General features: G+C 39.8%; 1 protein-coding gene across 5 annotated transcripts in view; it reads right to left on the reverse strand.

Annotated features, from left to right (window-relative positions):
- The window catches only part of LOC101803407 (ethanolaminephosphotransferase 1), a 56,097-nt gene that overhangs the window by 10,650 nt on the left and 18,228 nt on the right, over window positions 1-27,219 (reverse strand). For all 5 annotated transcript variants that reach the window (XM_038173669.2, XM_038173671.2, XM_038173670.2 and 2 more), the window contains 5 exons: window positions 26,029-26,097; window positions 21,401-21,509; window positions 19,231-19,305; window positions 14,696-14,964; window positions 7,770-7,878 (listed from right to left, as the gene is read on the reverse strand). In XM_038173669.2, coding sequence (XP_038029597.1) covers window positions 7,770-7,878; window positions 14,696-14,964; window positions 19,231-19,305; window positions 21,401-21,509; window positions 26,029-26,097 — 631 coding nt within the window. The remainder of the gene's footprint in view (window positions 1-7,769; window positions 7,879-14,695; window positions 14,965-19,230; window positions 19,306-21,400; window positions 21,510-26,028; window positions 26,098-27,219) is intronic.

Here is a 27,219-nt window from a genome sequence, read left to right on the forward strand (position 1 = left end):
TAGGGAAGGCAAAGGGTGTTCCCCCTGTTTCTTATGGGATTTTCAAAATTCCATCATTTCCTACGACATGTTGCTTTCCCCATCTTTTTTTTTTTAGCTAAGGAGGCCTGGCTCGGGGGCTGCTTTTGGTACTCATTAAGTCCGCTTTTTAATTGGCATTAAGGAGTTCTTTGTGCCCGGGAGCTAAACTGCTGCTTCCACATCGCTGCCATTCCCTGCTGGTCCAGGGAACAAAAGGTGCAGCCTGGAAAGCCACCAGGCTGTCCCTCTGGCACTCAGCCACCTTAGCACTGCCCAAGGGATGCTGTTGGTGCTTTTTTTGTGTTTTTCTTTCTTTTTTTTCTTTCTTTTTTTCTTTTTTTTATGGCCTATTTTATTTTAAATTCATTAAAAAAAATCAAGCTTAGTGCATTAGAAGTTTTTAATCACACTATATAAAGCAGAACTCCACAAGTATTTATCAGAAGTACCACTGCTGCTGCAGTACTGTTTAATTTCACATTTAATGTTTTCCCTCGCTTATTTAAATCCTGAAGCCCAACAGTAACAAAACAGCTCTGCTCTGGGGGCAGAAACACTAAAGCACAGATGGGTGGCACGGATACACACAGGGAATTCTTGGTCACGCTAGGCTGAAGGCATCACGCCCAAATCCTAGGATTTAGGTACAATCCTATGCTGAGTCCTGAGCCTTGCGCTATCTTGCCTCTCTTTTCAGAAAAATAAGCATTTACAAAGCTCTTTATCAGGAATTATTTTGTCTGCATTAAGAAAAAACAAAACAAAACAAAACAAAACAAAACAAAACAAAACAAAACAATAACAACAATGTATTAAGGAATTCAGGATTAGAGATATGTCAGAAATAAAGACATGTCTTGTTTTCCAAATTTGTAGATATATATTTATGTAGATTTATATATCTATGAACATAGATATATGAGCACACGTGCATATATGTGTATAAAAAGGACCAAAAAGGTAATTCCCACCAATTCTAGTAACAACTTTAGATTTCATTTGGTGCTTTCAAATTCAGTTCCAAAACTGTAAGATGTTAGTTGTGTTATATTTCTGAGCAAATTAACAAAAAAAGGGAAAAAAGCTAATATGACAGATAGTGTACTACGTCTGTCTGAAATGTTAGTCTAGACTGGCAGTAATATAATTACATTAAGTTACACGAGGGCATCCTAAAGCATGCCCTAAAACCCACTGAGGGCCAGCATCCTGCAGGGCTATCATGCCATGGCCTGATGCAGTTACTTGGTGTGGCTGCTGAACCTGCAAAGAAACGAACTGCCAGCACTGCTGCCAGTCCTGGAAAATGCTCTTTCATTTGCCAACAAAAGAGGCCTGTGCAAAGCCAGGAACCTAGCCCAGGTGAATGTGTTCCTGAACACACCAAACTACAACGATTTTGAACAACGCTAAATAAAAAACAATTCCAAGTAGGTAGCCAGGACAACGAAAACTCTATTTTTACCGAGTTATGCTGCTTCAAAGGAAGAGCAGTGCTTATCTTAGCTGTTTATCTTCTCCACACCTTTCTGATCCTAAATTCTTTCCTACGGGTACCTTTCCACTCTCCTTGTCCTTCCCCAAAAACACAAGTCCCAGAGCAGTGTATCTTCCTCCCATTTTGGAGGCAGTGAAGAGGTCTGCACAGATGTTTGACTTCACATATTGCAGAAATTTAACTCAGTAAAAACACTTGAACAGCTGTAGGTGCATTCAACCTAGAAATTAAATGCCATCACCCTCCTCTCTTATTCTTCAATATCCCATAACTCTCTAGGTTAATAATTCATCATAGTCAATGCTTGCTTTAACAAAATGGGGTGTCAAATGCGCCATTTACCTTCCTTTTCCACTACACACACACAAAAAAATATATACACGTATGTATTTAGGCATCAATATTAGCTTGTAAAGATCTTTAAATATTTTTTCCACATTTTTTTTCTGAATGTCTTCCACATTTAGAGCAGCGAGACCCATGAAAAAAACTTAACAACTGAACGTTTAGCTCGCTGATCAGTGCCTGAAAGTCAGCTTCATTAGAAAGCGAATATTCAGAGGCATTTATAACTGGAGCAGCAGCTTTTTGTGGAACTGTGTGATTTTCCCAGGCATTTCTTGAGAAGACAACCACTTAATTGGTTGTCCAAACAGATAATTGCATATCAAGCCATCCAGTAGCTATAAAATTATGTTTTATTATTATATAAAATGGCAATCTTAGGGCCATTTAGTAATTGGGGAAAAAAAAAAAAAAAAACTCCTAGAAAATGTATATACAATTTTCAGACTGAATTAATCCTGTCAAGTCTGCATGCATTAAGCAATTTAAGGACAGATGAGAAGTACCCCTGAACACATCTACACACTACAAAATGATTTTGCTTGGATTAAGAGCAGTATGTAGACTTGAGCACTGTGTTCATGCACAAAGTTGATGTATGTTTTGGATGCTTAGCACCTAAGACTTCTTGAATATAAGGACTGTAAAGGGATGCATTTATCATGCTTGCTGATTTCATTGCTTATTTTCAGAGTCTAGGAAAGACCACACTGCATTTATCTCTTTGAAGTGAGCTGCAAGCTAACAACTAGCATTTTGAGGGATTTAGTAGAGACTGAGAAATTAGTTTATGGATGTAGCTGCTGCTTTGATGTAGTCCTATTTACAAACCATGTAAGCTTAACTCTCTTTTTCTGAGTAGAGCAAGAATCAAACACCTAGGACGTAGTGCCCTTAGTTGAAAATCCAAGGCTGGCTTCCAGAAGGGCTCAGACGGGTGTCCCCCCTTATTTGACCTTCTTATGGGGCTCTCACTGCCTGTGAAATGACTCCTCACCATCATTAAGATTACCATCATGGGATCAACTCCATCGATCCCACTCCCACCTGTGAACAGCATCCTCTAAAACCACTCTGCCACCAGCCCCCAATACTCTTGTTTTCTGGGTTTTTGTTCTGACTGCTTCAGATAGGTTACTCCAACATTGCTTTTTATATTTATCTCTAGTGACAGGTGAGTATTTCACACCCTTTACTTCAAAGAAGCCTTGTACAATCTGTCACAACAATGCTTTAATAAATGTTAAGTTGGTGACAGACAAGTAGAAGCCAACTCATGTTAACTACACTTTGAAAACAAGGCTAGTCAGGGCCTGTAGGAGTGATAACGTTTGGAAAACATCACTTAACATTTACTCACTGAACTGTCCACCAGTGAGGTGGAACGATCAGCTAATTCACAATGGGAACTGAAGGAAAACAATAGAGAATGACTTATTGGCACAAAGCAGAAAGCATCTATAAGTAATATATGTAAACGTGAAAAAGAAAAATTCCTTCCACCATCAGAAGTGCATTTAAGTTGACTTTGTGGTCAGTACTTTGCACTGCTATGAAGGCTCGTGGGTTCACCAGCGTGCTATGGGAGAGCAAGGTGCCTCACTGCAGCTGCTCCCTAGAGCTGAGGTACAGGACCACGTCCAGATTACTCCAGCCAAAAGAAATCTGCCTGCCTGCTCTGATGCAGATATGCTGAGTGGATTTACAGAGAAAATATTGTTTAACTATGGCCTTCCAAACATTTCACAACATTGAAGAAAGAGCAGACTGTTGTGTATCTGCCAACTGCATGGACTTCTGTGTCCTCCTTCGATACGTATGATAGAGGACATTATTTAAGTACAAGGCACTGTGTTTTCTCAATATTACAAAATTCAAATATTTGGCATGTTCCAAATGGTGTGGCTTAGTCTGATCATTAGTGTTTTGCTGCCATTATGTTTTCATTTACATACTTGTTCCCTGTTTCATATACTTAAGCAGCTCAGAGAATGAGCACACCTCAAATCACACACACTCCTTGCAGAGGCCTGTAATAACCCAGTACACACCACAGGACAAAATTCTGAATACCTTGGCCTCATCTCTGAAAGAAAGTTCAAGTTTCCAATCTCTGACAGCTGTTAGTACACCATTCACATTTCATGTTCTAACCTGTACTTTGAAAAATTGTGTCAGCTTTGGCACAAGCTTCACTAGTTGGATCTGGGCACTACTGGCCTTGAACACCTCCAGGGATGGGGCATCCACAGCTTCTCTGGGCAGCCTGTGACAGTGCCTCACTGCCCTCTGAGTGAAGGATTACTTCCTTATATCCAACCTAAATCTCCCCTTTTTTTAGTTTAAAGCCATTCCCCCTTGTCCTATCACTACACCCCCTGACACAGAGTCCCCCCCCAGCTTTCCTGTAGGCCCCTTTAGGCACTGGAAGGCTGCTGTAAGGTCTGCCCGGAGCCTTCTCCGTGATACTACAGCTCTCACCTCAGTGGTGCCCTTTGAAGAGACCCTAGCTAGCCAGATAATGCTATGGGACAGTGGTGGTTAAATCCCAGCAGGGCTTTTGGAGTGCCATCCACAAAAGCCTTGCTGAGAGAAGAAGTAATTAGTTGCAGCTGAGCACACAGGCACATACCTTTAGAAAGGTCTGGCTACGTTCATGCTAACAGGAAAAAACAAACAAACAAACAAACAAACAAATTTCTGTTCAGAATCCAGGATAACACACTCTGGAAACAGAAGAACAGCCTTGCTTACTTTGATGTTTAGCTAGGTGTGTTAGGGGGCTTAAGGACTGCAGCTTCAGGATGGAATTGCATTCACTGCCTGCAAAAATGATAACTGCCTATCTGCTAGATAGCAGATCTCCCATAAAACACTATGCAGAAGTTTTTCAGCTTCATGTGGGAGTCCTCCAAGGGCACTCTTCAGCAGCCCGAGCCTTGACCTTGGTACAGGTGTTCACAGTGTGCTAGACAGTTCCCAGGGACACATGTAAAACTCCCTCTCTCGGGAGGTTTCCCTAAAACATCTAATCTAAACACCGGTATTGCTGCGGTTTTTATGTGTATCTTTGTGTGTTCTGGCACCTGATAAAAATTCCATTTTTAGTGGCTGAGTGTCACCTGGTGATACCGCAGCTTCCACCGAGGATGTGCTTGGAGCGGAGTTCATCCTCAGGTTATATGTGGATTTTTCTTTTTTTTTTTTTTTTTCCCAGAAACTCCAGGAAAGACATCTGAAAAACTCCACTCCTGTGCTTCTCGTTTGGATTCCTTCCCGCTGTAAAAGGTACTCACTAAAGCCCAGCTGTTCTCGGGAAAGAGGCAGCTCAGCAGTGGAGCTCCTGTTGTGTACAGAACAGTACAAGCACGGAGCTGCAGGCACATGCTTCGCCAAGGACTGATGAGGCAGGCATGTAGCCCCATTGTTAGCACGAACACTAGTGCCTCTTAAACGCCACCAGAGGGTTAAGGATAGCCAGTTACAGTTTAATGGCTCCTCTCGGGGTCCTGGGAAACAAACTCATAAAAAGCGTCTGAGGCCCTACTGCATCGCTCTGGTTTTTGAGTGGCCACAAAGGCATTGCTCTGAGCATGCTGGAGAGGGGGTTCCCTGAGTGAGCAAGGCACACTTGCTGCCGCCTCTGCAAGGGAGAAAATAATTTAATCCTCCTGCTTGCTCAGCCCTTGGCATAGGCTAGACCAACACTTTTTAGCACAGTGGGGTCCTGAGATTTACTGGAAGCTTCTAAAAACTTTACATATCCATACTCGCTGCATGCAGGTTATCCAGCGATAAACCCTTTAATCACTATTGCTGAACTGAGATTCAAACCGGCGACAAAGTTGAAGTCCTTTCTGGATCAGCATGATCTTAAGTAAAAGGATGTTACTAATATTTTAATATTTAAACATTGTCTCAATATTTTAATATTTAAACATAGTCTCTGTTTTTAAAAGAATTACTAAGCACTATGTAAACGAGGTAATATGCAGTCAACCAAGACCATTTCTTGCACACTTCCAACCCATAACTTGCTTTAATTAAGCTGCTACTGTCACCTTATTAAATGGCATTATAGTTAGTGTGTGATGGATGGTGCTTTTTAAGAAGTTTTTGGCTCTTAGTTACATCTGCTCTGCTTGGGATAATGATGGAAGAAGTCCCCAGTTCTCTGCTTATGGATCCGTTCACACGAGCACATCAGGCACAAGCAGTGCTTCTCTCTGACTCCAAGGGACTACTCCATCAAACTCTGCTTTGCAGCAGAGGATGAAAAAAGGATGCTTGCTTCTGCAGACTGTGTCACACCAACGTGCTTTCCTAGCACAAATCTTCCTAATATGTTGACTAGTTGGAGTTAAACCTTTGCCCGTGGCTTCCCAAGCACAAAGGGAGCCATCTCTTCACTCCCTGAGCTGGCTGTCATGCGCCTTGACAGCAGGAGCAGCCGGAGCCATGTGTGTAGGGTGGAAGGAGGGTGCTCAGGGGCTGGTCCCTGCGGGCAGACACCACCAGCACACGTCTCCCTCACAGGCCAGCACCCATCATCTCTGCTGGACCTGCAGCAGGCCCTCCAGAGCCCTCTGCCCTCCCTCCCTGCCCTGCAGCCACCAGAGGGCATTTCCTAGCTACACCTCTGGCCGGCTGAATCATTCATTGCCAACTGAAAGGGCAGCTGCTGAGATTTCCCTTTCCTTTCTTTCCTTTCCACAGAGCACACAAAGCAAGCCCGACAAATAAAAAGACTGCTCAACCTTGGCCGCACACGGTCAATTTTACAGCCGGGCTAGAGCACAAAGGGCTGTCAAAAACACGTCCTTGCACATGCTGCTAACAGAGAGCAGAGCCTGAGCCCGGGGTGGTTGCAAAGAGCCCTTGCAAATCTGTGAACGCTGGTGAGCACCTCTGAGGCTGGGGACAGCATCTGCTGTATCTCTGTGGGCAAGGTGAAGAGAACCTGTGTCAACGCAGTGGCTTCAGGAGCGCCCCCAGGAAAAGCTCAGGTAGCTCCTAGCGGGAGGCACAGACACCTTTATCCAAGTCCTTTATTTGGCTCGAGGCCTGAAGGCATTTCTATTTCCCCTGCCTGTGCCAAACACTTCTTTTGGGGCCCTCTTGTCATAATTTGTATGTTCATATAAAAATCTCTAATATATCTCTATGTATCCTAATTTCATCACCTTCACCTTCCAAGCAACACATCGAAGCCATTTCACGTGCATACCTCTTTAGCTAAGACTACCGTGGTTTTAGTTCATTAAAATGTAAATCCTTTGTTCTGCGTCTAGCTATAGCAGTTGAAAGATGCTCAGTGCTTATTTCAAACTACACTGACAGTGCCAAGTAGTGAACAAATAGGCCATTGCTGTGTATGAAAAATGCATCACCTCTGCTCTGAAAGTAGCTCTGAAAGTAATTCTAAAAATAGCCTAGAAACCATCTAAGACCTTCTTAAGATTTACACCTATGCTGCCTAACATTATTTAAATAATACCTTGCTTCCTTTTATCCATAATGTTTTGGATCATCATGTGCTGCAGGCCAAAACATTAATTTTACAGCGCATGTAAATGTGAACAACATTTTACCTGAGTGACATTCAAAGTTCCTGAGAATCTGAAAAACAACCAGTACAGAGCATTCATCTCCACATGTAACTAGGGAACGGTTTTTGTATTATTTGAGTACTGTGGATACAAACTCAGTGAGGAAAAAGTATTTCCATAATCAACTGCCAGCTTAAAGTTTTCCAGTATTAACCCTATTAATCACATCTATTCTCATAGCTTTTGGCCTAGCCAGCACTTACAAAAGGAAAAAGAAGTTACAAAGGAAATACAAGAATCATCTAATCAAAAGAATTAAAAAAACAGTAAAGTTTTCCATGGATCTGGACACTTACCTATAAGCAAGATTACTAATACATCTGTAATGTAATAACCAAACAGCAAAGGCTTCTGCCAAACTTCCACACCAACAAGACCAGTGAGCAGATATGCTGCTATTAAGACCTATAGAAAAAAAAAAAAAAAAAAAAAGGATAAAGTACTTTTAATCCTTTACTTCTAAAGGCACACAATTTCACTTATCTCAGTATAAATGCAAGTCTCTGCATTACAGGACCTCACGCTGCCATCACAAAACAACTCCTTGTAAGTAGTGAAGCAATGCTCAGAGTAACGTTCAGACAAAATGGTTGAGAAGTCAGCAAGCAACTTGCTGATAATTGATATGATTATTTCTGCAGCTCAGCACCCTGAACTGATCATACCAAAATAACTATGAGAGGAAAAAAAATCTAAGTTCACCCAAAATCATCACAAAATTCCACTGAATGTGGCAAAATCAAAGGATGAGCAGGGAGCTGACATCTTCCCCCATTTTTGATTTGTTTGACAGAAAACATTGTTACAGGATAGAAAAAGAAATAAGTAGTCGAACTTCATTAAGACTGAAAGGACCCATACACAAGCCCCAAGCCTAACATGCTTGAGTACCACCGGCTTCAGTAATGATGTAAATGTAGTTTCTGCTATCTATTGAGAGCTAATTTTGAGACCCAGGTGAGGTCAGAAACCTTAATGCAGCCAAAACCCTATAGCTCCTATAACAAAGCTTTCACACCCACAGTATAACTTGTAGCAGTGCCGCCCACCAAAGGCTTACGGCACAAATTTGACCAATTTCCACCATTTTAGGCGTGCAACCTGCAACTACAGCCCCGAACATGGTGCAGCAGTTCCCAGGCCGTTTTGTCCTTATGCCCCCCCCTTCTGTGCCCTCCTCATCCCTCACTACCAGCTCCTGCTGGTGAGGGACCAGCCAGCACAGTTTCGTGCCCCACTCCTACTCTTGCTTCTTTGGGTTTGGGCTGCTGGTAGTTTTTACTACATTCTGTGTTTCTTCATTTATAACTTTGACAAACACATTTCCAGCCTTCTAAATCAAACCAATGCTTTAATGTAAAGGTACACAAAACTCTTTTTTTTTTTTTTCTAGATAACAGGCTAAAATCACAGATTAGCAGCAAAACGCTGCTGTTGATTAAACTTCCTATTACACTTAGATACCGCTATACTTGACTTCACTTACTTCTCTGTATCTAAATGCGAGATTCTTGCCTTGCCATTACATAACTTGCAAAGAATTTGCTTGAATGGGGCACTGCAGGACTGCATGAATGAACTGCCTGTGCAAGGACAAGCAAGAGAACTGCAATGGAGAAAAGCAGGCACTAGGACGAAAATGCTATCACAGGCCATTGAAAAAAAATGGCCTAAATGAAGGATGTGTACAATGGGTTTTACAACCGAGTACAACAGAGCTAACATTTGGCTTCCTAAAGAAATTGCATTATGTTATCTATAAGACATGACGGTTGGACTCCTGGCCCCAAAAGAGCTGAGGGCACAACTCCAACTGGCTTTGACAGAGCTTGAATTTACCCTCACACGTTGAATTCTGAACAGATATTTTTGGCAAGTGATGAAAGGGGAACTTCAGTATTATCCACTATTACAGTCAGTATTTTTGGCAGTACATTCATGAGCATCGCTGTCAGATGCCAGCACACCTCTAGGAACAGGAGCGCTGATGCAACAGGCTCTCTAGGGAATCCCTGTGCCTTGGGACTCGGTGATTCAGCACTCATGGCTACGATTGTCTCGCATTGAGCAGATGTTTTGTATGAGAAACACTCTTTGGCTTCAGCTCTGTGGTATTGCATTTTTTAGAGAATTTTAACTGAGGCCCCAGCATCACTGAAATTCATAACAACAACCACTTTGACTTAGCTGCGGCACTCTCGCAGATCTCCTTTAGAAAGCTGGGAAGATGAGAAACTGGCTGTGTCCCTTGATCTAAGCTGTATTAGCAAAAATTGAAGATTGTCAGACAAAACCTAAGTATGTTGATAAGCTGTATAAACACAAGTCTGTTTTAAAAGGTACTGCTGGTAAAAATAAAAAAATATATACATACATACATAAATGTAATGTAAAGTTGTGTTCTGAAGTGCAACTGAACAATTCAGCTTGAGAAAAGATGGCCAGGCTTTTTATTCCCATCTCTGACATTGATTGGATTTAGTACTTTTCATATGTAAAGCTAGTATTTAGCAAGTACATTTAATTACAACACCTTGCAAAATGAGAAGTCCAATTTAAATAACACAAGTTAGGATTGTATTGCAAGTGAGCGTCAGACTTATACAGTACTGGATTCTGCAGCATCTGACCAGGCCAATTTTTGCTTTGTCAAGGCCTCATCTGTGAGATAATAGCACTTAGTGCAGACAAAAAATCTGAAAATAGATGGTGTTAATTTGTAGGTTAAAGTGTTCTGCACACATGCTCATCAAGTACGCTGCATGTTGTACTACACAAGAAAAATCAAACATTTCCTCATAATTTTTTAAAATACGCTGGCTATGCTTTTAAATTTTTAGGATTCCACCAGAATGATATTATTTTTACTGCAATATTCAGTTTCACTAGCATATTACAATAGTATTAATTGATCATGTCTTGAAATGCTTTCCATTAACACGGTACTTAAACTGAACATCTAGAGAGCAAAGTCATTTAAAATACAAGTTTATGTTTCCTCCTAAAATATGACATTTTCTTAAGAGTAAACTTGAACCACTCCAGTGCACTCCTACCTTTAAACTAAATAATGATAAATATTACTTCTTCACCAGAAACACAGTCGCTTATTTTTTTTCTTAGTAAAACACTGAAGGTAAATGTTATTTTAGCCTGAAATAAAAGGACGCTCAATTCCCATAATGTGACCAAAGAATGACAGATGCACATCTTTATTTATCTTTTTAATATACTTTTTTTTGTCCCTCAGAGGAGACAGACATTTTTAAAAGCTGTGATGTGCGTTGCTCTGGATTTCTTTGTTGATTGCTGAGATGCTGGCTGCCACAGCACTTCCCAGGAAAAGGGGATATGAGAAATATGCCAGCATTAAGTTTTGCAAACTGCTTGTCAAAGGAAAGCCTGGTACATAGCATTCAAAAATCTCCTTCTCATACTGAAAGGAAGGACAAAAGTAACTTCTACAATGTTGACATATGTCATACACTTCATTTATTTGGAGTTTCAGGGCAAGCAGATTTTTCTCACTGGGACTGTACGTGGGACTGTCCCACACAGGCAAGCAGACATGGGAACCAACAAGGGAAGCACCTCAGACTGAAAACTGGGGGCTTGTGGTCTGCATCTCCGTGCCATCAGGCCAGGCTCTACCATACACAGAGCTTCTGGCCATCCACTCCTGGCAGTGGCCGGGCAGTGCTGGAGCGAGCAAAGAGCTGCCTGCTTCCTTTCACGTCTGATGTTTGTGCTTTCCTGATTTTTTTCTTTTTTTTCTTTTTTTTTCTTTTTTTCCCAGCTTGCCCTCTTGGCTGGGAATAATGAGAGGAGGGAATGTGCAAGCCACCTGGGTCACTGCAGCTCTCACAGGGTTCTTATTTTCACTTTTAAGCTGGTATTTAAGAAAACCAAGGGCACGTCCCTGTTACACTTAAGGCAGGTGTAAAGCTTACAGCACTGATGGCAGCAGAGGTATCACAGCATCACAGTAAAGAAAGATGAATACTCTGCTCCCCTCCTATGAACTCAACTGCAGTGGCGTATAAAAAGCCACAGCAGAATTAGGTAATACTACATTTTTCAGCGGAAAACAGATTTTTAAATAACCAAGGGAATGTCTGTAAAAATTAACACATGGCAGGAAGCCCAAAATTGTCATTTCTCAGGAAAGCTTTGTCCTTTCGTCTCCAAGAAACTTAACTTGCAGGTATTATATTCACTTTCTTTGGTTGGGCTTGTGACCAAAAAAAAAAGTGATCATTTTCACTAGATGTATCTAAGATGAGTTCCCACAGAAAGTACCCGGGGTTTCTTTTTAAGCCTTGCCGGCAGCCCATGACTTTGGGGGTTTCTAATAGATGTGCTCACTTGAAAACATACCAAAAACTGTCTGGATGATGTGGTATCAGGAGGCCGCTCCTCCTGCATCTCTCCCTGCCTGCAGAGGACAAGCACGGGACAGCTTTGTGCCAGGGGAAGCAGAGTGGGAAAGAGCTCCCAGATGCTGGGCCCACAAACACAGCAGTCCTCTGTCTGACTCTCTCAGCCCGATCACAGCCATTTTTCAGGTTTACACGACACGGCTTCCTCTAAATGGCTGTCTGCTGTAATCAAAGCTAATTGGAGTGCCAGCTACAGCCCAACTCCCGTAATTAGGTTACCAGTTCTGATGAGTCATCAAAGCACAGAAAAATGTGATCTGCATAAATCCCACCAATTTCTCTGTTCATAATGAGGCACTTTTTTTCCTGATGAACAACAGCTCTTTTAATACCACAGCTAACACAGAGCCGGTCAGAGAGGGCTGCCTGTCTTTATATACAGTGGAGCTGACTCAGCAGCAGTGCCCTGGGAAGCTACCTGCCAGTTAAGTTTTCATTAGGGTCAACAGTTACTTATCTGCACTGCTTACCTTAATTACAGTATTCCTGAGCTTTGTGACAATAATGAAGTACAAAGCCCCTGGGTGCCGTACATTTTTAAAAGCAGAAGGAGGGGACGAGACCACCTGAATGTCTGGCATGCCGATGCGATAGCATCATATTGCCAGGGAAATTATTTAAGACAGAGCACAGAGGCAGCTTGATAGGAATGCCATGGAGGAAACCCAGAGCTAACTGCCTGGAATCAGCCTGAAAGCAGCCTGCAAGTGCTTCCTCACCCTCTTCCTCTGCAAGCAACTGTGGCAATGTCTGGCGGATGAGTAGTGCGGAAAACAAACCAGCCAAACAAACAAAAAACTGCAAGGGTAATTTTGTCTTTACTATTTATCGTTAGCCATTTGCTACAGTCCTCCATATCCTCTCCTCCAAGTAGCTGGAGAAGAAGAGCTACATTTATTAGTGCACACATCATATGACATTGCTGAACTGGTTTACAAGAAAAAAAAAAAAAAAGAGAGCAAGGCAATGTCTGGTGGAGAATTGGAGAATTAAGATCTTTTACCAGGCTGATTAGTACAGCTGGAAAAAAAACATATGCATGGGCTTTCTGGTGTGCATAGTATTTAGTTTGTACTAATGAAAAAAATACTACCTTGATCTACAAGTTATATATTGCTTTTTTGTTCACAGACAACCACAACTACAAAAGTTATTTTTTACAGATGAGAAAACTGATTTACAGAGCGTCACTGTTGATGATTGTACTAAAAAGCATTAAAAATTTCTATAGTTGTATGTTTATCATTTTGACTATATAAAAAAAAAATCATCACAGAAGTACTAGACAGAAAGCATCCTGGACAGCAATCCAGCATCAAAGGGGAACAGGAAATAATACTTGTTAGCACCTTGCATGCAACTTAACCAAAACAGTTTACAAACTTAACCAAAATTAAGCCTCACCGCAGATCTGTGAGGCAGGGAAGTGTTATTAGCATTATTTTCCAGATGGGAAAGCTGTCACGGAGGGCTAGGTCACTAAAAGCCCCGGCAGAGTGCACAGTACTGCTCCATTAGTTGATAGCCACTCATGTTTATCCACTAACACAGTTCTGATGCTGCAGCAATTAAAAAGAGCTTTCTACATACGCACATTTATATCTACAGTGGTCATTTGAGCAACAAGTGAAATCAGGATGAACACAGCCACTACTCTCCGGCTGAAGGAACTTCACTAAGAAGCCTCACACAGACAGGGCTGAAACTTGCAGACCAGCTGGCTGCCTAATGTCTTCGTCCTGAGCCAGCTCCTTCTCCCAGAGCCTGTTTTCTGGGGGATGAAACAGATGCACCACAGCTGGACCACCGTCTCCGAGCTGTTCTCAAACCACTGGATTCTGATTATGTTTACAGCAGTACATCTGCAGCCATTAATTCAAATACTCCATTTCCATTAAAACACGTATTTGAACGTCTGTCAAACTTCTTTTCAATTATGTAGAGTTGGCTGTACCTTTCATCTCATGCCTGTGACAGGAAGCCGAGAAGACTGGGAGTGTGCTCCTCAGGCTGCAAGAGCCTGGCTATCTCAGAAGCTGGTTAGCCCCCAAATCCAAGCCCTGGCCCCTTGGCAATGCAACGGAGCTGCTGCTACTACTGCTGCTACTACTCACTCATGCCTTTGGTCATGTTTCTGAGGAGGCCCACCTCACGGCAGGGCTGTAAGCCATGCAAGGAGTCACCTGTGAGCTGGCTGTGGACTGACAGGTTATCCGTGTTACACCATGCCCAAAGAGGAGGCCTCTAACAGGATGACTTTTTCACAAGTGTAGAAGTCACTTGACAGCCGTACAGTCCAACGCTATTGACAGTACCGCATGCCACGTCAGAGGTGGTAGAATCAGCCAGGCCTAGCGATCTATAACAGTACAATTACTGTTAATAAACACTGTTTGGACTGATCTGCATAGTGCCTCGTAACCTAGTGTTTGTGGGAAAAATTGCTTATGGCTTTAGAGAGCATAATAATTTTTGTTAATATCACAAATCAAATGCAGTTAAATGACATTCTCACGCATGCCATCTGGCTGCTAGGCTTGCTGCAAGTTTTTTCTTTCTCCTGCAAGGCAATGAATCCCTGATGCTGACAATTTGCTTGAGAATTTCCCTCCTTTGCAAACGCAGGAAATTTTTTTGAATTACTTCTAGGGTTATGCTATTTCACATTCAAACTCTCAGCCAAATATATTTGCCTTGAGCTATATTTTTCTATTTCTGTAATATTATGAAAACACTAACATAGTTAAAAAAATAAAAATAAAACAGGAATGATAAATACTTACCACTTGGCTTAGATCGTATCCCCAAGGAAGAAAAAGAACTCCCGTGTTATATTTCTCCCAGTGTGAACACATAAAGTTAAACAAGACAATGCTTAAATATATATACATTGTATATACAGAAACTCCGGTCTTCCCATTGTCACGGGAACAGACGGAAAAAAAAGAGAGCACAAAAATGGAGGTAGCCCAGCTATCCAGCCCATGGTCAAATAGTTCTCCCAGAGGACTGCTGGACTGAGTCCTTCGAGCATGTTTCCCATCTATGGAGTCTGGAAGGGTTGGAAAAGGAAAAGAAAGAAAGAATTAGAGCACAACAGGAGAAGTAACTTTCTTCACATAGACTTAACTATATATATATGCATATGTATGTATATATTTACATACAGTTCACTGCTGTATATAATATGGGAAAAATACACTGCAAAGGGAAGCACAACAGTCTTTTCAATACCAACACGTTAGGATTGCTCATAAAATATTTGCCTCAGTTCTCATGTAACTTTGTCCTTACCTCAGTTCTTCTACTGAATGCCACCATCCTTACATGCTTTAAAAAGACATTCATAATTACTTGTCCCCAGTGGCCTTAACACATTCTCACGTCAGTCCATGCAACCACCTTCTCAATAAAATCACAGAGAAGTGTCCATTTGGCTCCACAGCCATCCATTGGTGTTGTGGACTGAGACTTCAGGCTCACAAATTGTGCTTGTGGGGTGGATTCACCGAGGCATTTATGCTACCTGATGCTAAGGGCCCCAATGACAAGAGACTTGGCTGAAATCTGAGGATACAAGAATACCTGACTGCTAACCTGAGTTACATGTTTATCGCTTAAGTGTATGAAAGATGCTCACACTGCAATGGATCTCACTCTGCAATTCGGTTTGACAGCGTGGCTTGAGTCGATCTGAGTTCATTGCCACTGAGCAGGGAAGGACCTGCAGCTTGCTCAGCTAGTGGAAAGACACCCAAACATGAAGTTTTCTTCTGGTCACTGAACAGAGCTGGCTCTGTGAGTGTACAAAAAGGAGTGGAGGTGCCACAAAGGAGGGACAGGGAAGGCAGGGAGGAGGAGGAAGGTCTAGCAGCTGTAACTTTTCTTGGCTGCATTGTCAAACCACGCCCTTAGCCTCCGCTCTGAGGCTGTGCTGGTGAGCATTTTAGAAGTATTTTCTTGTTTGAATTAAGTGTAAAAACACAGGTTGAACCTCTTTGGAAAAAGTAAACAGAACAAATCTTACACAAATTGCTCACTGTAATAACACAGAAAAGATTTTTTTATGTTGTTTGGAAGGTACTATAGCTAGCAATTATTTGCTACCGATAGCATTATTAACCCATGGCTGACTGAAGGGACAATTCAGCAAAGTGAGACCAAAGAATCCACAGCTGCTACAGATCACGTGCTACTTACTTCTCTGGATTATTTGGCAGCACTCTGGGTTTTGTTCAATGTAAATATACTTCAGGGATCTAAACCAGGAAAACATGAAATTTCATTTTGTCACAGATTTTAGAATATCTCCCAATTGTAATACCTGAACAGCTGTGAGATATCTTCAAGTCCAATACAAAGCTCTTGAGACAGTTCTTATAACTCTAAAAATTAAAGATCTCATAGGGGATTTCAAACATGTCTTGCCCCCGTCTTGAGCCATATTTTCTCCGTTAACATTGCCATTGAATTAACAGCATCTTACTGAAATGTGCAGAGAGAAGATTGTGTATAAGCTTGTGGTTACTTGAATAGTGTAGTATAAATGTAAAAATTCTTTACTAAAGGTTGCTTCTGAAACGTAGGTTAGCAAATAGGTACCTAAGCATTCCTAAGTATTATATGGTCTTTCATATTTCAAGAGAATTCAGTCATATGGGTAGTTCTTTTTTAAAATGAGAATGAAAAAAAGGTTCATATATTCATAAATTATTTTAGGTTGTCACCAAAAATACTCACATTAGATACTAAAATATGCACATCATGGTGAAACAATGGTTTTTGTTTTGTAGGGATATTTTATTAAAAACTCTTAGACTCATAATAGTATCAAGAAATACAGAACTTCTAATTATAACAGACATGGGGAGAAACATGGGAACTTTATAATACATGCATAAAATGTTTTCATAAAATCTTTATCCACCTTTTCCCCGTGGTTTCACTAGCTCTTCAAGGTATCACAGAATCATAGAGTCACGGAATAGTTTGGGTTGGAAGGGACCTCAAAGATCCCCTATTTCCAAACCCCCTGCCATGGGCAGGGACACCTCCCACCAGACCAGGCTGCCCAAAGCCCCATCCAGCCTGGCCTTGAACACCTCCAGGGATGGGGCATCCACAGCTTCTCCGGGCAACCTGTCCCAGGGCCTCACCGCCCTCTGAGTGAAGGATTTCCTCCTAACATCTAATCTAAATCTCCCTCTTTTAGTTTAAAACCATTACCCCTTGTCCTATCACTCCACTCCCTGACACAGTACCTACCCAGCTTTCCTGTAGGCCCCCTTAGGTGCTGGAAGGCTGCTACAAGGTCTCCCCAGGGCCTTTTCTTCTCCAGGCTTAACAACCCCATTGCCCTCAGCCTGTCTTCATAGGAGAGGTTCCCAAGCCTTTTGAACACATTTGTGGCCCTCCTCTGGACTCATTCTAATACCTCCATGAAATGATATGTCCATATCAACAGTATTTTCTGTTTTAGGTGTCATTTTGAAATCATTCATGCCAATAACAGTGCATGTTCAGTAGTGGACGTACACTGTGTTTCCATTGCTCTAGAATTCTTATATTTTGTCTTCAAACTATTAGAATTCAAAATAAGAGATAAAAGAATTCAATTTTATGGAAAGGGAAAGTATACCAAACCACCTTAATAAGGGGGAAAGAAAGAGCATGCTAGAAAATTTGGAGAGAGTAACTGTGTCATTAAAAAGAAGCTGAGAGAGACTTAAGTTGCATATCTGGTTAGTTATTATGGCTCTTTGCAATCTTCCAATTGGAAAACTTTGGCCATGGAGAATTAAATCTGAGACTAAATATTTCATAAAGTGGCTTGGACAGCAGACACAAAAATCTGCATATACATCAGTTCATTATAGCTTTGACTGTCAACATCATACTCCTAGCCTTCCAAGCATTCGGAACTACAGGCCTCACTGGCAAACAGCATCTACATTAAGAACCTCAGAAGCCAAATTTCCGAAGAGCTTTCTGGGGTGTCGTACAATAACAGCTCCAATATGGAATTCCTATTTATGAAACAATAGCCACTTCATGACATTTCCTACAGTTACAAAACAAATGGTTTTCACAAAAGAAACTATGGCTTCTGCTAATGATTAGAGAGAGCTGTTAGGGAAATCTGGCTGGTAATCAACTTCAAGTGTTGTTTGCCCCCGTGATTTTTAACGTACAAATACGAAGAAATTCTGGACAAAATAATTTTGACCCAAACTCCCACTTGAATGTAAAAAGCCAAGATACTCACAATATAGAGAGAGATGTATGCACAATGGGATACACTCAGGTTAATGAAGATGTCTCAACATGCACAGGTCTGGTATCAAAAGCAGTCAGTATCTTTGCCCTGCACTGCAAAAGACACTTGTATCTAGCCCAGATATCTTAACTATGGCACGCAAATATATGGCTACACTGTGCTGTGAAGGTCCTTACAGGAACCAGCTCCAAAAGAGCTAACGCACCTACACAGCACAGTGTAGTCCATGTAAACATACCAGCTTGAGTCCTCCCAGAAGGAGCTCTGCAGCACCATGCTCTAGATTGGCATGGGTTAGCTTTGCAGAGAGAGCAAGACATCCATCTGATGTCCATGTCGCTCCAAGATGCGCATCAGTCCATATCTACAACTGAACTGACTGAGGTGTAGCTTCACAAAACTGCACAGCAAAGTGTAATGGACCTAGAAATATCAGTATGCTGTAAAATGTGGAATATAAACCAGAAAATGATTTAAAGGTGTTATTGAAGAAAAATAGCCACAGGGGAAGAAAAAAAAAAAAAAAAGATATCCTCATGAGAAGCTCAAGCTGGTCATACCACTCATACCATCTCTCCTGACACACACCGTAAGTACCAAAGTGCCTTAAACGCCAGGTTAAAATGCTACGTTCGTTTTCCTTTTTCTCTGCTTTGTCCTTTATTTTCCCTGTCTTTGAAAGCACTTTCTGTTAATACAAGTGTCAGGTACCTCCTCAGAATGTTACTGCTGCGTGCCAAGAATTTTTATGAAACCCAACAGCAATGACTGCTGCTATGTAATGATTTCTATTGTTCCTCTATAAAAAACAGATAAGAGCTATAGTCATAGAAGCTTTAATATATCATTAAAAATTGGTGGGTTTTTATCTTATTTTTGTTGTTGTTGTTGTTTTGTTTGTTTTTGTTTTCATCTTAGAGAACAGTTTTGGGGAGCAATAATTTATTTACTGTAACTCTTCATCTTGGAATCAGCCCTAGCAACTATTAGATAAAACTATGTGAAGACGTCAGATGTGTGAATCATTCCATTGTACCTTACCTAAAGCATAAGCACAAAAGGTGGTAAAAGCACTGAACAGCCACACCCAGGTTGGAACAAGTCCAGGACTGGTACCTGAAATAAATTGAGTAGTGAGTCAGCACAGCAGTGGTTAATATCAAAGCAATCCACCGAGATATGCATATACATATACACAGGCTGCCACTGATTAGCCTACAATGGCAAACAGAATTAAATATTTGCTTTTGACCTTCAATCATCTTAGGTCATCAGCCAGCCCTGACATTTCAAGCAAACAATGACCAGGCTTGAATATATTTATGCTGTAAATAAAAGAAGATAAACTAAAGGTTTTTGGTCCTGAAATGAATTTAGTATTGCACAAAATAATAATAGAAGCTAAGCAACAATTTTCACAGGTCATGGGAAGAATGGGAAGAATACCCATCAAAAATAGTTTATGTCTATGCAATATTAAAATAATAATAATAACCTTTAAGCCTGATCATTTTTATTAGCACCAATACGGGTTTTGTATGGCAGTTTTAACATACAGATCTGAATAGGAAAATTTTGCCCTTAGACTAGGACAGGTATTAGTACCTTTTTTTTTTTTTTTTTTCATTTTGATAAGGTGCCTAACATTTTTAATGAATCTGGGAAAGAAAGCTGAATTAGACGGAATGTGAGGTTCTGTCACTGCTCTCCTGACAGCAATAGCCCGAGGTTATTTTTCAAGAATTCAACCTTGTTTTCCAAAGAGCGTTCTATTCAAATTAAACGTTCTCCATTGAGGGCATGAAGTAAGCCAGCAGTAAGCTCTGCGAAGCCCCCTGGGGTTCCTGCACAAGGGAAGGCTTGCACCCAGGGGTGTGCCCGGACCCAGCACCTGAAGGTGCACTCCTCTCATCTCAACACCTCACGCTGCCCGCGTGAAAGAGAAGATGGCACTTCCTGACTCCTAGCTGCACGTTTTCAAACTGCGGAATGAAAAACAGCTGTCCAGGAAATTAAGTCTTTTATTCCTGATCCTTTGCATGGAATTGATATCTGATATTCAAAAGACTCGTTAGATTGCAGGACCGCTTTCAATCACTACAGAAATGATGGACGCTGTGCTCCCGTGAAACCAAGAGCCGCCTTGCACACTGCACACAGAAGAACATACTTTAGTCACAATCTCAAATATCTTCGACTTCAATATGTATCTACTGGGAATGTGTCAAGATGAAATTATGCATCGAGAGACCTGTGCTGTCTGCTGTACTATTACAGAACTTGGCAATTATCAGCTGTATGGAATAAAATGCGAGTGTTTAAGCGTGAGGGTAGGTAGATACACAACATGTAACTGGAGATTCATAACCTCTGAAAATGTGATGTTCATACAGGATCATTTTTAAACCAAATCTGCTAGCAAATATCTCTAGAATTGTTGCAATAAACATACAAACAGCTCACCACAGAGTACCTCCCGAATCCAACCATATGCACAAGAAATTAAAAGTAACAAAAAAATCAAATGTTATTGTTTCAGGAAATAAAGTGCTAAGCTTTGCCCAAGTTGTCTAATTCAAAGAAAAGCAAAGATCTCTATATGTTAACCACCTGGGAGATGCTTACCACTCTTGTTTTTTCAACAACTGGTCTGAGAAGTCCAGAATTAAACACTGGCTATGCTCAGGAGCAATCAGCTCCAAAAAGCTTTTGGCTTGGTCTACCAAAAGGAGAAAGTACAGGTTTGGACTTAGAGAATGTCAAGAGACATTTGTTTAAAAATTCCTTTTTTTGTCTAGAAGCAGTCTTGAATGGAGGGGGGGTGTGTGATTTTTTTATGGAGAGGGAAATTAACTCATTCAGGCATGGATTCAGGTATTAGGAAATGTGAAACCAACGAAAGTTTTATGAAGAACATTAGGGTGTTCTTTGACTGTGCATTAAAATTCTGGCACACACTTTAAATAAAATGGGATATTATAACAGAGTTCAAATAGTACATGCTGAAACCCATATTTAGGAATTAAATTATTTTTTCCAAAAAAATTACCTAAATTTATAATGCCATGTGTGAGGTCAGACCCTCCCATATGCAAATGAAGCCCTGTTAAGGGAATGAGTGTAAGTTTCAGGTGTGTCCCCCCTGTATTACTCAGAAGTGTGACAGAAGCAGCTCTGTAATTCTGAAAAATTACAATATAAGGATATTTACCTGAGGCAGTGTAGTCCCAGTCATAAAAAGATATTAGAAAATAATTAACTAAAATCATGACAAATCCAGAGAATGTTAGCAGGTTGGGAGCAATCCACAAAGGCACTATCTGTTAAAAAGAAAAAAGAGCTAAGAAATATCCTCTTTCAAATTAGAAGTCCTATTTTGAACAAATATTTTATATTTTTTATCAGGAAAGGAGAAGCCTGTATAAGACATAAGCAATATTCGTATTACAGCATGTTTTTCCATTTCAAATTAAAATGCAATTTTAATTTCTGGAGCTATTTATTTTCAAATGCCACCCTTTTGCGTTTGATCATTGTGACTGCAGTAAAAACATGACATAAAAATCTTGCATTTCCTCTGTTATACGCTATCCTTGTTTTCCCAGACACCAAGGAAAGCCTCTCACCACTTTCCGTAGCACAACTGACAGAAGCCTACAGCACCCCAGTGTGGCAATTCAGCATCTAGGTGGCAGGGTTTTGCTAAGTTTTCTATTCCCACACTGCAACAAGGAAACTTGCTCTTCTAAAACACGCTAATAATTTCCAATTCCAGACATCAACAAAAACAGACACTTTTAGATTAAGAAGAACTCGTTACAAATAGCTCCTGATGTCTCCTGATAGTAACTTTCTGCAGAGTCACCATCTTCAGCCATAAACTATGAACACTACATTAATTCGTTTGACTTTGTAGGGTGCTGAAAAGGATTCTCTGTCTCCTCCTAAGCCTCTAATTTCTTGTCCCATTAACCCTTCTCAGCTTTTCATCCCCTGTGGCTTTCAGGTATTCGTTACACTGCAGCAGGGGTCCTTTATGGTAATGCTCTTCCCAAATAGACCATTTTTTTCCAAAATATTTTCTGAAATAATATACACAACTGTCTACATGATTTTTAGACAGAATATACTTGCAAAAAAAAAAATTGTCTAAATAGCAGCTACTTCTGTAACTGAAAAAACATATCAATATATACAACATAAAAATATTGGAGACTTATAATCAAATTCTTTGCAGCATCTATGGACTAGAAATGTATATAAAGATGTACTTCAACACTATAAAATATTACCAAACAGTTTAAATATTATAGAATAAGAGGCAGAACAATTTCATATACTAATATTAGTTTTGAAATCAAAATTTTGTTAATTTCTTTGGACTAGATACATGGACAGATAGATGAATAGATATTCATTTATATACATTTTACATTTCCTCTCTTCTACTTCTATGTAAAAAAAAAGTATGAAATGTTAGACAGATTAACCATCACAATTAGATCTTCTTTCTTCTAGTATATTACAAACAACAGTATTCAAGAGAATCGGTACAACTGGTAATATACACTGTAAGGTTTCAAAAAATCAGATGAAAATCCCTGAATGTTTTTCTGTTATGTTTCTTAGATGTTTTTCTTAAGTGCATTGGAAAAAATATCAAATCTGGTAGCTGCATTCCTTATGACTAGGAATTTGTTGGTAATTTTAAAACATTGTATATCAGATCTTAGAGTAATTAAAGTAAGGAATGGAATGCACACAGCTACTACACATCTATGTATACCTATATATAAATCTGAGTTTTCAAAACCCCGATTCTAAATCCCTAAGATAAGTGATAGCACATGTTTCCAGAAGTTCCTTTAAGGGTTCATGTAAGGAAAAACTCTCTTCACTGCACATCTTACTAAAGCAACTGCACAGTCTGGATGCAGTGACAGCATCACATCTCCTCTTTTTGATACCTGAGTATGCAGAAACTTAGTAAGATGGAGGTTTGGTGCAAATCTCCTGTTACGGGATTTGTCTATTGTCTGTGATCTTACATGAACCAAGGACAGATGCTGATGAAGAAATTCTAGACTGGTCTCTTTTACTGTAAAATGGGATAAAAATAGTGCCTTAAGACAACTCCTGTATGAACCATTTACATGGATATACAGATGCCATCCAATGTATTGTTTTAAATGACTGATTTCTCCTGTATGATTCATAATAATTGTTGACTAAAGTGACGTGCCATAAATGTCTGCTTCCTAATTAGGTTCGCCACTCTAAATAGCCTCAATATCATTAGCAAGTTATTATGGGAAATAATTTCTACTTACACAGTACAAACATGAAGACATTATTTTAACCCACTTTCTTGCTAACCTGTATTTTAGGAAGGAAACCATCAAAGCACGTTGTTACAAGTGCAATCCCTTTGGTAGACTTGCAATGAAAAACAGTTACAGGAGATCGGTCCTCAGGAAAACAGCCTCTCCTCCAATTAGTCATTGTTTTGATCCTTAACTGACCTAATCTGTCTAGGTATTTAGAAAATATTCCAGTTGCAAAATCCCTTTTGTTATAGTCAATGCCCATTATTCTTTTGGTTAGCATTACGCTACCATCACCCTGTTTCACAATTCAGAAATCACAGGGTGGTGAAAATTAACTTCTCAAACATTTTGGAAAAACACAGCCTGACTTTGCCAGTATCCTAGTATCCTATATAAGAACACATTCCAAACTTTATTATCTAATTAACAAACAGGAGAAGTCTAATGCATTGATGCACTACATGATTAATACAACCAGAGGCTCCGCTGGGAAGCATAACATCTGCTCTATTGCAAAATGTTCTATACAGTTCCACAAAATACTGATTTCTGTTTTAACGGGTCCACAGCCATTCATGCTTAAAGCCTTAATCCAAACAACAAATGCTTTAACATAATCAACTGCCTATGTGGATAATAATCTGTAAAGTACATGTATTTATATAAGGCTCTGTAGAAACTTGAAGTATTCTTTAAGTAAGTCACTTGAGACCACTAAAATTCTACTCACGCATGATTCTAGTGATAAAATCAAAGTTCATAAGGCAAGTGGGGGGTCGGTTAATTGACTTCAATGGAGCTGGCATACACCTGTGTATCCTAGGGGGACTTCCTCCTTTTCCTCTTATTGTCCTGCACAAGTGTGATTTCTCATGAATACAAATACAGGAAGAAGATTCAGTGAGTATAGGAGCTAAGTAATGCTATCCATTATCCATCAGATAACAAGCCATGGTGCTTTATTATAAAACACAAATCTTAATTAAAGGCAAAAGGACTGCTCATGGAATTAATTCATTAAGCATACGTATCTATAGATGCATAATCAGAATAATTTTAAATAATACATAGAGAAAGTTAATTGTTACCCTATAGTTTCATGCACAGTGGCAAAGCTGCCATAGGAAAGCCAAAGACAGGACAACACCCACTCCAGCCCTTGGTTCTTCACTCAGATCGCCCACTTTCAGCACTGTGCTCTGCTTTGGGTTCTCCCCAAAGTGAACAAAATCATGCTCAGCTAGAATTTAAGGAGGTTTAAGATATGTAAACCTCATATATAAGCTTATATAACATATATAAACATTTTTCATAGGGCCTATCACTCTGTGCTCCATGGGGACTGTCAAGCAGATTGATGCTTTCCTGCCAGGAAAACCCTGCAACTGTTAGAAGAACTCAACCCCAAAGGAAGTTTTTCTCTGGTGATACTTTCTCTTCAGTTTGATAGCAGTCAAATATTTTTGAATCTCCCAAACCAGAGCATGACTGCACGGTAAAGGCTCAGCTGCACGGGACTCCTGAGTGCTAGGGGTGCTTTTCTGCCTCGGTGTTTTCCTCTATATTAAGATGGGAATGGAAACAATTTTCTCTCAACTGAATTATTGAGTTTAGTTTCACATCTTGGAATTGCTTTTCTTTTATACCAGGCTCTGGTTATTTTTTAATTCTGAAGTTAGGACATATAAACAGTTTTAAGAAATTACATTGAGGTAATGAACAAGATATTACAATTTTCTTGCTGTGCCAAGCATAAGCAACAGCTGAATTATAAAACCCAAACATGGCAGGCCACCTGCATCCATTTTTCTTGCATATACTTTTCCTTTAAGTCTGCTCCACTCTAAAGATTTCCATTTCAGAGACATGCAGAAGTTATTGCTTCCTTGAAGATCAATAAAGTTTGTATTTATTTGAGATAAAGCCTCTTCTTTTGCCAACAAAAGCAAAGCTAATTGTGAGCAGTTTTATTTTTAAAAACAGCAGATCATAATGTATTCAAGGGATGCCATCTCCCAATCGTTACGGTGATCATGGTAACCGCTCTCATTTTCAGCTTCTTAGAGAAATGCCGAGCTCCCTCAAGCAAATACCCTTGGGAGAAAATGAGACAGCACTTGCATAAAATCACTTGCACAGCACAGAGATAAAGCCATGCTGTTGTTAGGTGGCATATGCTGTACAACAATAATGTGTACTAAGTAAACCCTTTAATGTCTGCAAAGCTGTTTAACGAAAGATGCAACATTAACTGATGCCTGCTACATAATGATCAGAAAAAGAAAAAAAAATAAAATAAAATAAACCTTGTTTCTCCCCCCCCAAAAAAAACACCTCTAAATCCATACATATTCATCTTATATAGCTATGTGTTCAGTAATATGTTATCTTTTATATGGATGTCTTAATTTCAGCTTTATTAATCAATATGTACCTTTAAATGAAAATACTTTTTGTATTTAAAATAAATTCTTAGATTATCATGTGATATTCTGTTAAATAAGACTCCTACCTTAATAATTTTGTTCCAGATGGGCTGCATAACATACACAGATAAAGGATTTGTATCCACAGCATTGTACTGTAAGGAAAAAAAGCACAGGTGTTAAACAAAGCAGTGAACAATGCATACTTTATCCCTGTATGCTCCTCAGCATCTAAGAACAGTAATTCTGGGTGTAACTGGTGCAAATTTATTTTATTCTGATGAACATTCTTACAGCTCTAATTTAATTTAATAGCACCAACCTTATTTATGTTTATCTTTCCAGTATCTTTATGTACAAAAACAAAGGTCTGGGCTGATATAATGGCAAACAGTTGTGCAATCACACTTTACTTTTAAATTCTCAATCATTTTACAAGCTATCCTATGACAGCCTGCATTTCTAAATTAATTTTCAATTAATATCTTTATTTGCACCATCAGTAATGCATAGCCTCAGCAGCAGTTCATTGTTGGTGTGTAAAAAATATAGTGCATATGGAATATGGTCATAAGTGGAATATTGTCTCACAGAGATACACAGCTTTGGACACAGTCATATCTCCACTATGCTAATTAATGTAAGACAATGTTACCATAAAAATACGTTCTACAATATCGTAGTTCATTACCAAAACAAAATTTTCCTATTGGACAGAGTTATAAAAATATTACACATTTTTTTGTATATTCCAGTAATTGCATATCTGCAACTTCTGCAAAGAATTTAAGAAATCTGAGCCTGCCTTGAATTGCTGTCATCTACCTTCTCACAGAGGACAGTATCAAGATGTAGCCTGCCTTCACACTTAAGAGCACACACCCAGAACTATATGCACAAGAATGATTTTCATTGATAATGTCGTTCACAGCCAAGTTCTTGAACACTGGCAAGTCTGCAGCAGAAGAATTTATATTTATTGGGGTGGACATGCAATTCTTTCAGAAATTTGTGGACTTTGAAAGAACATACATGGCATGTGTGTTAGCATGATGCATGAGACTCCCAAAAAGAATCACGTGTATCTGTACACAGCTTTGTCCAAACATTGTGTGTGGGCAATTAGAGTAAGATAATGATTCATTAGACCACAGTCTGTTGAAGGTGTTCACACATGGAAGAGCTGATGATGGCTTTCATTTCACCTAGCTTTAACGAATAACTCTTTGTTTGTTCTCTCTATAGTTCATTTATCTACCTATCTCAGCCAACTGCAC

This window comes from Anas platyrhynchos, chromosome 2 (assembly GCF_047663525.1).
Source record: "Anas platyrhynchos isolate ZD024472 breed Pekin duck chromosome 2, IASCAAS_PekinDuck_T2T, whole genome shotgun sequence".
NCBI lineage: Eukaryota > Metazoa > Chordata > Aves > Anseriformes > Anatidae > Anas > Anas platyrhynchos.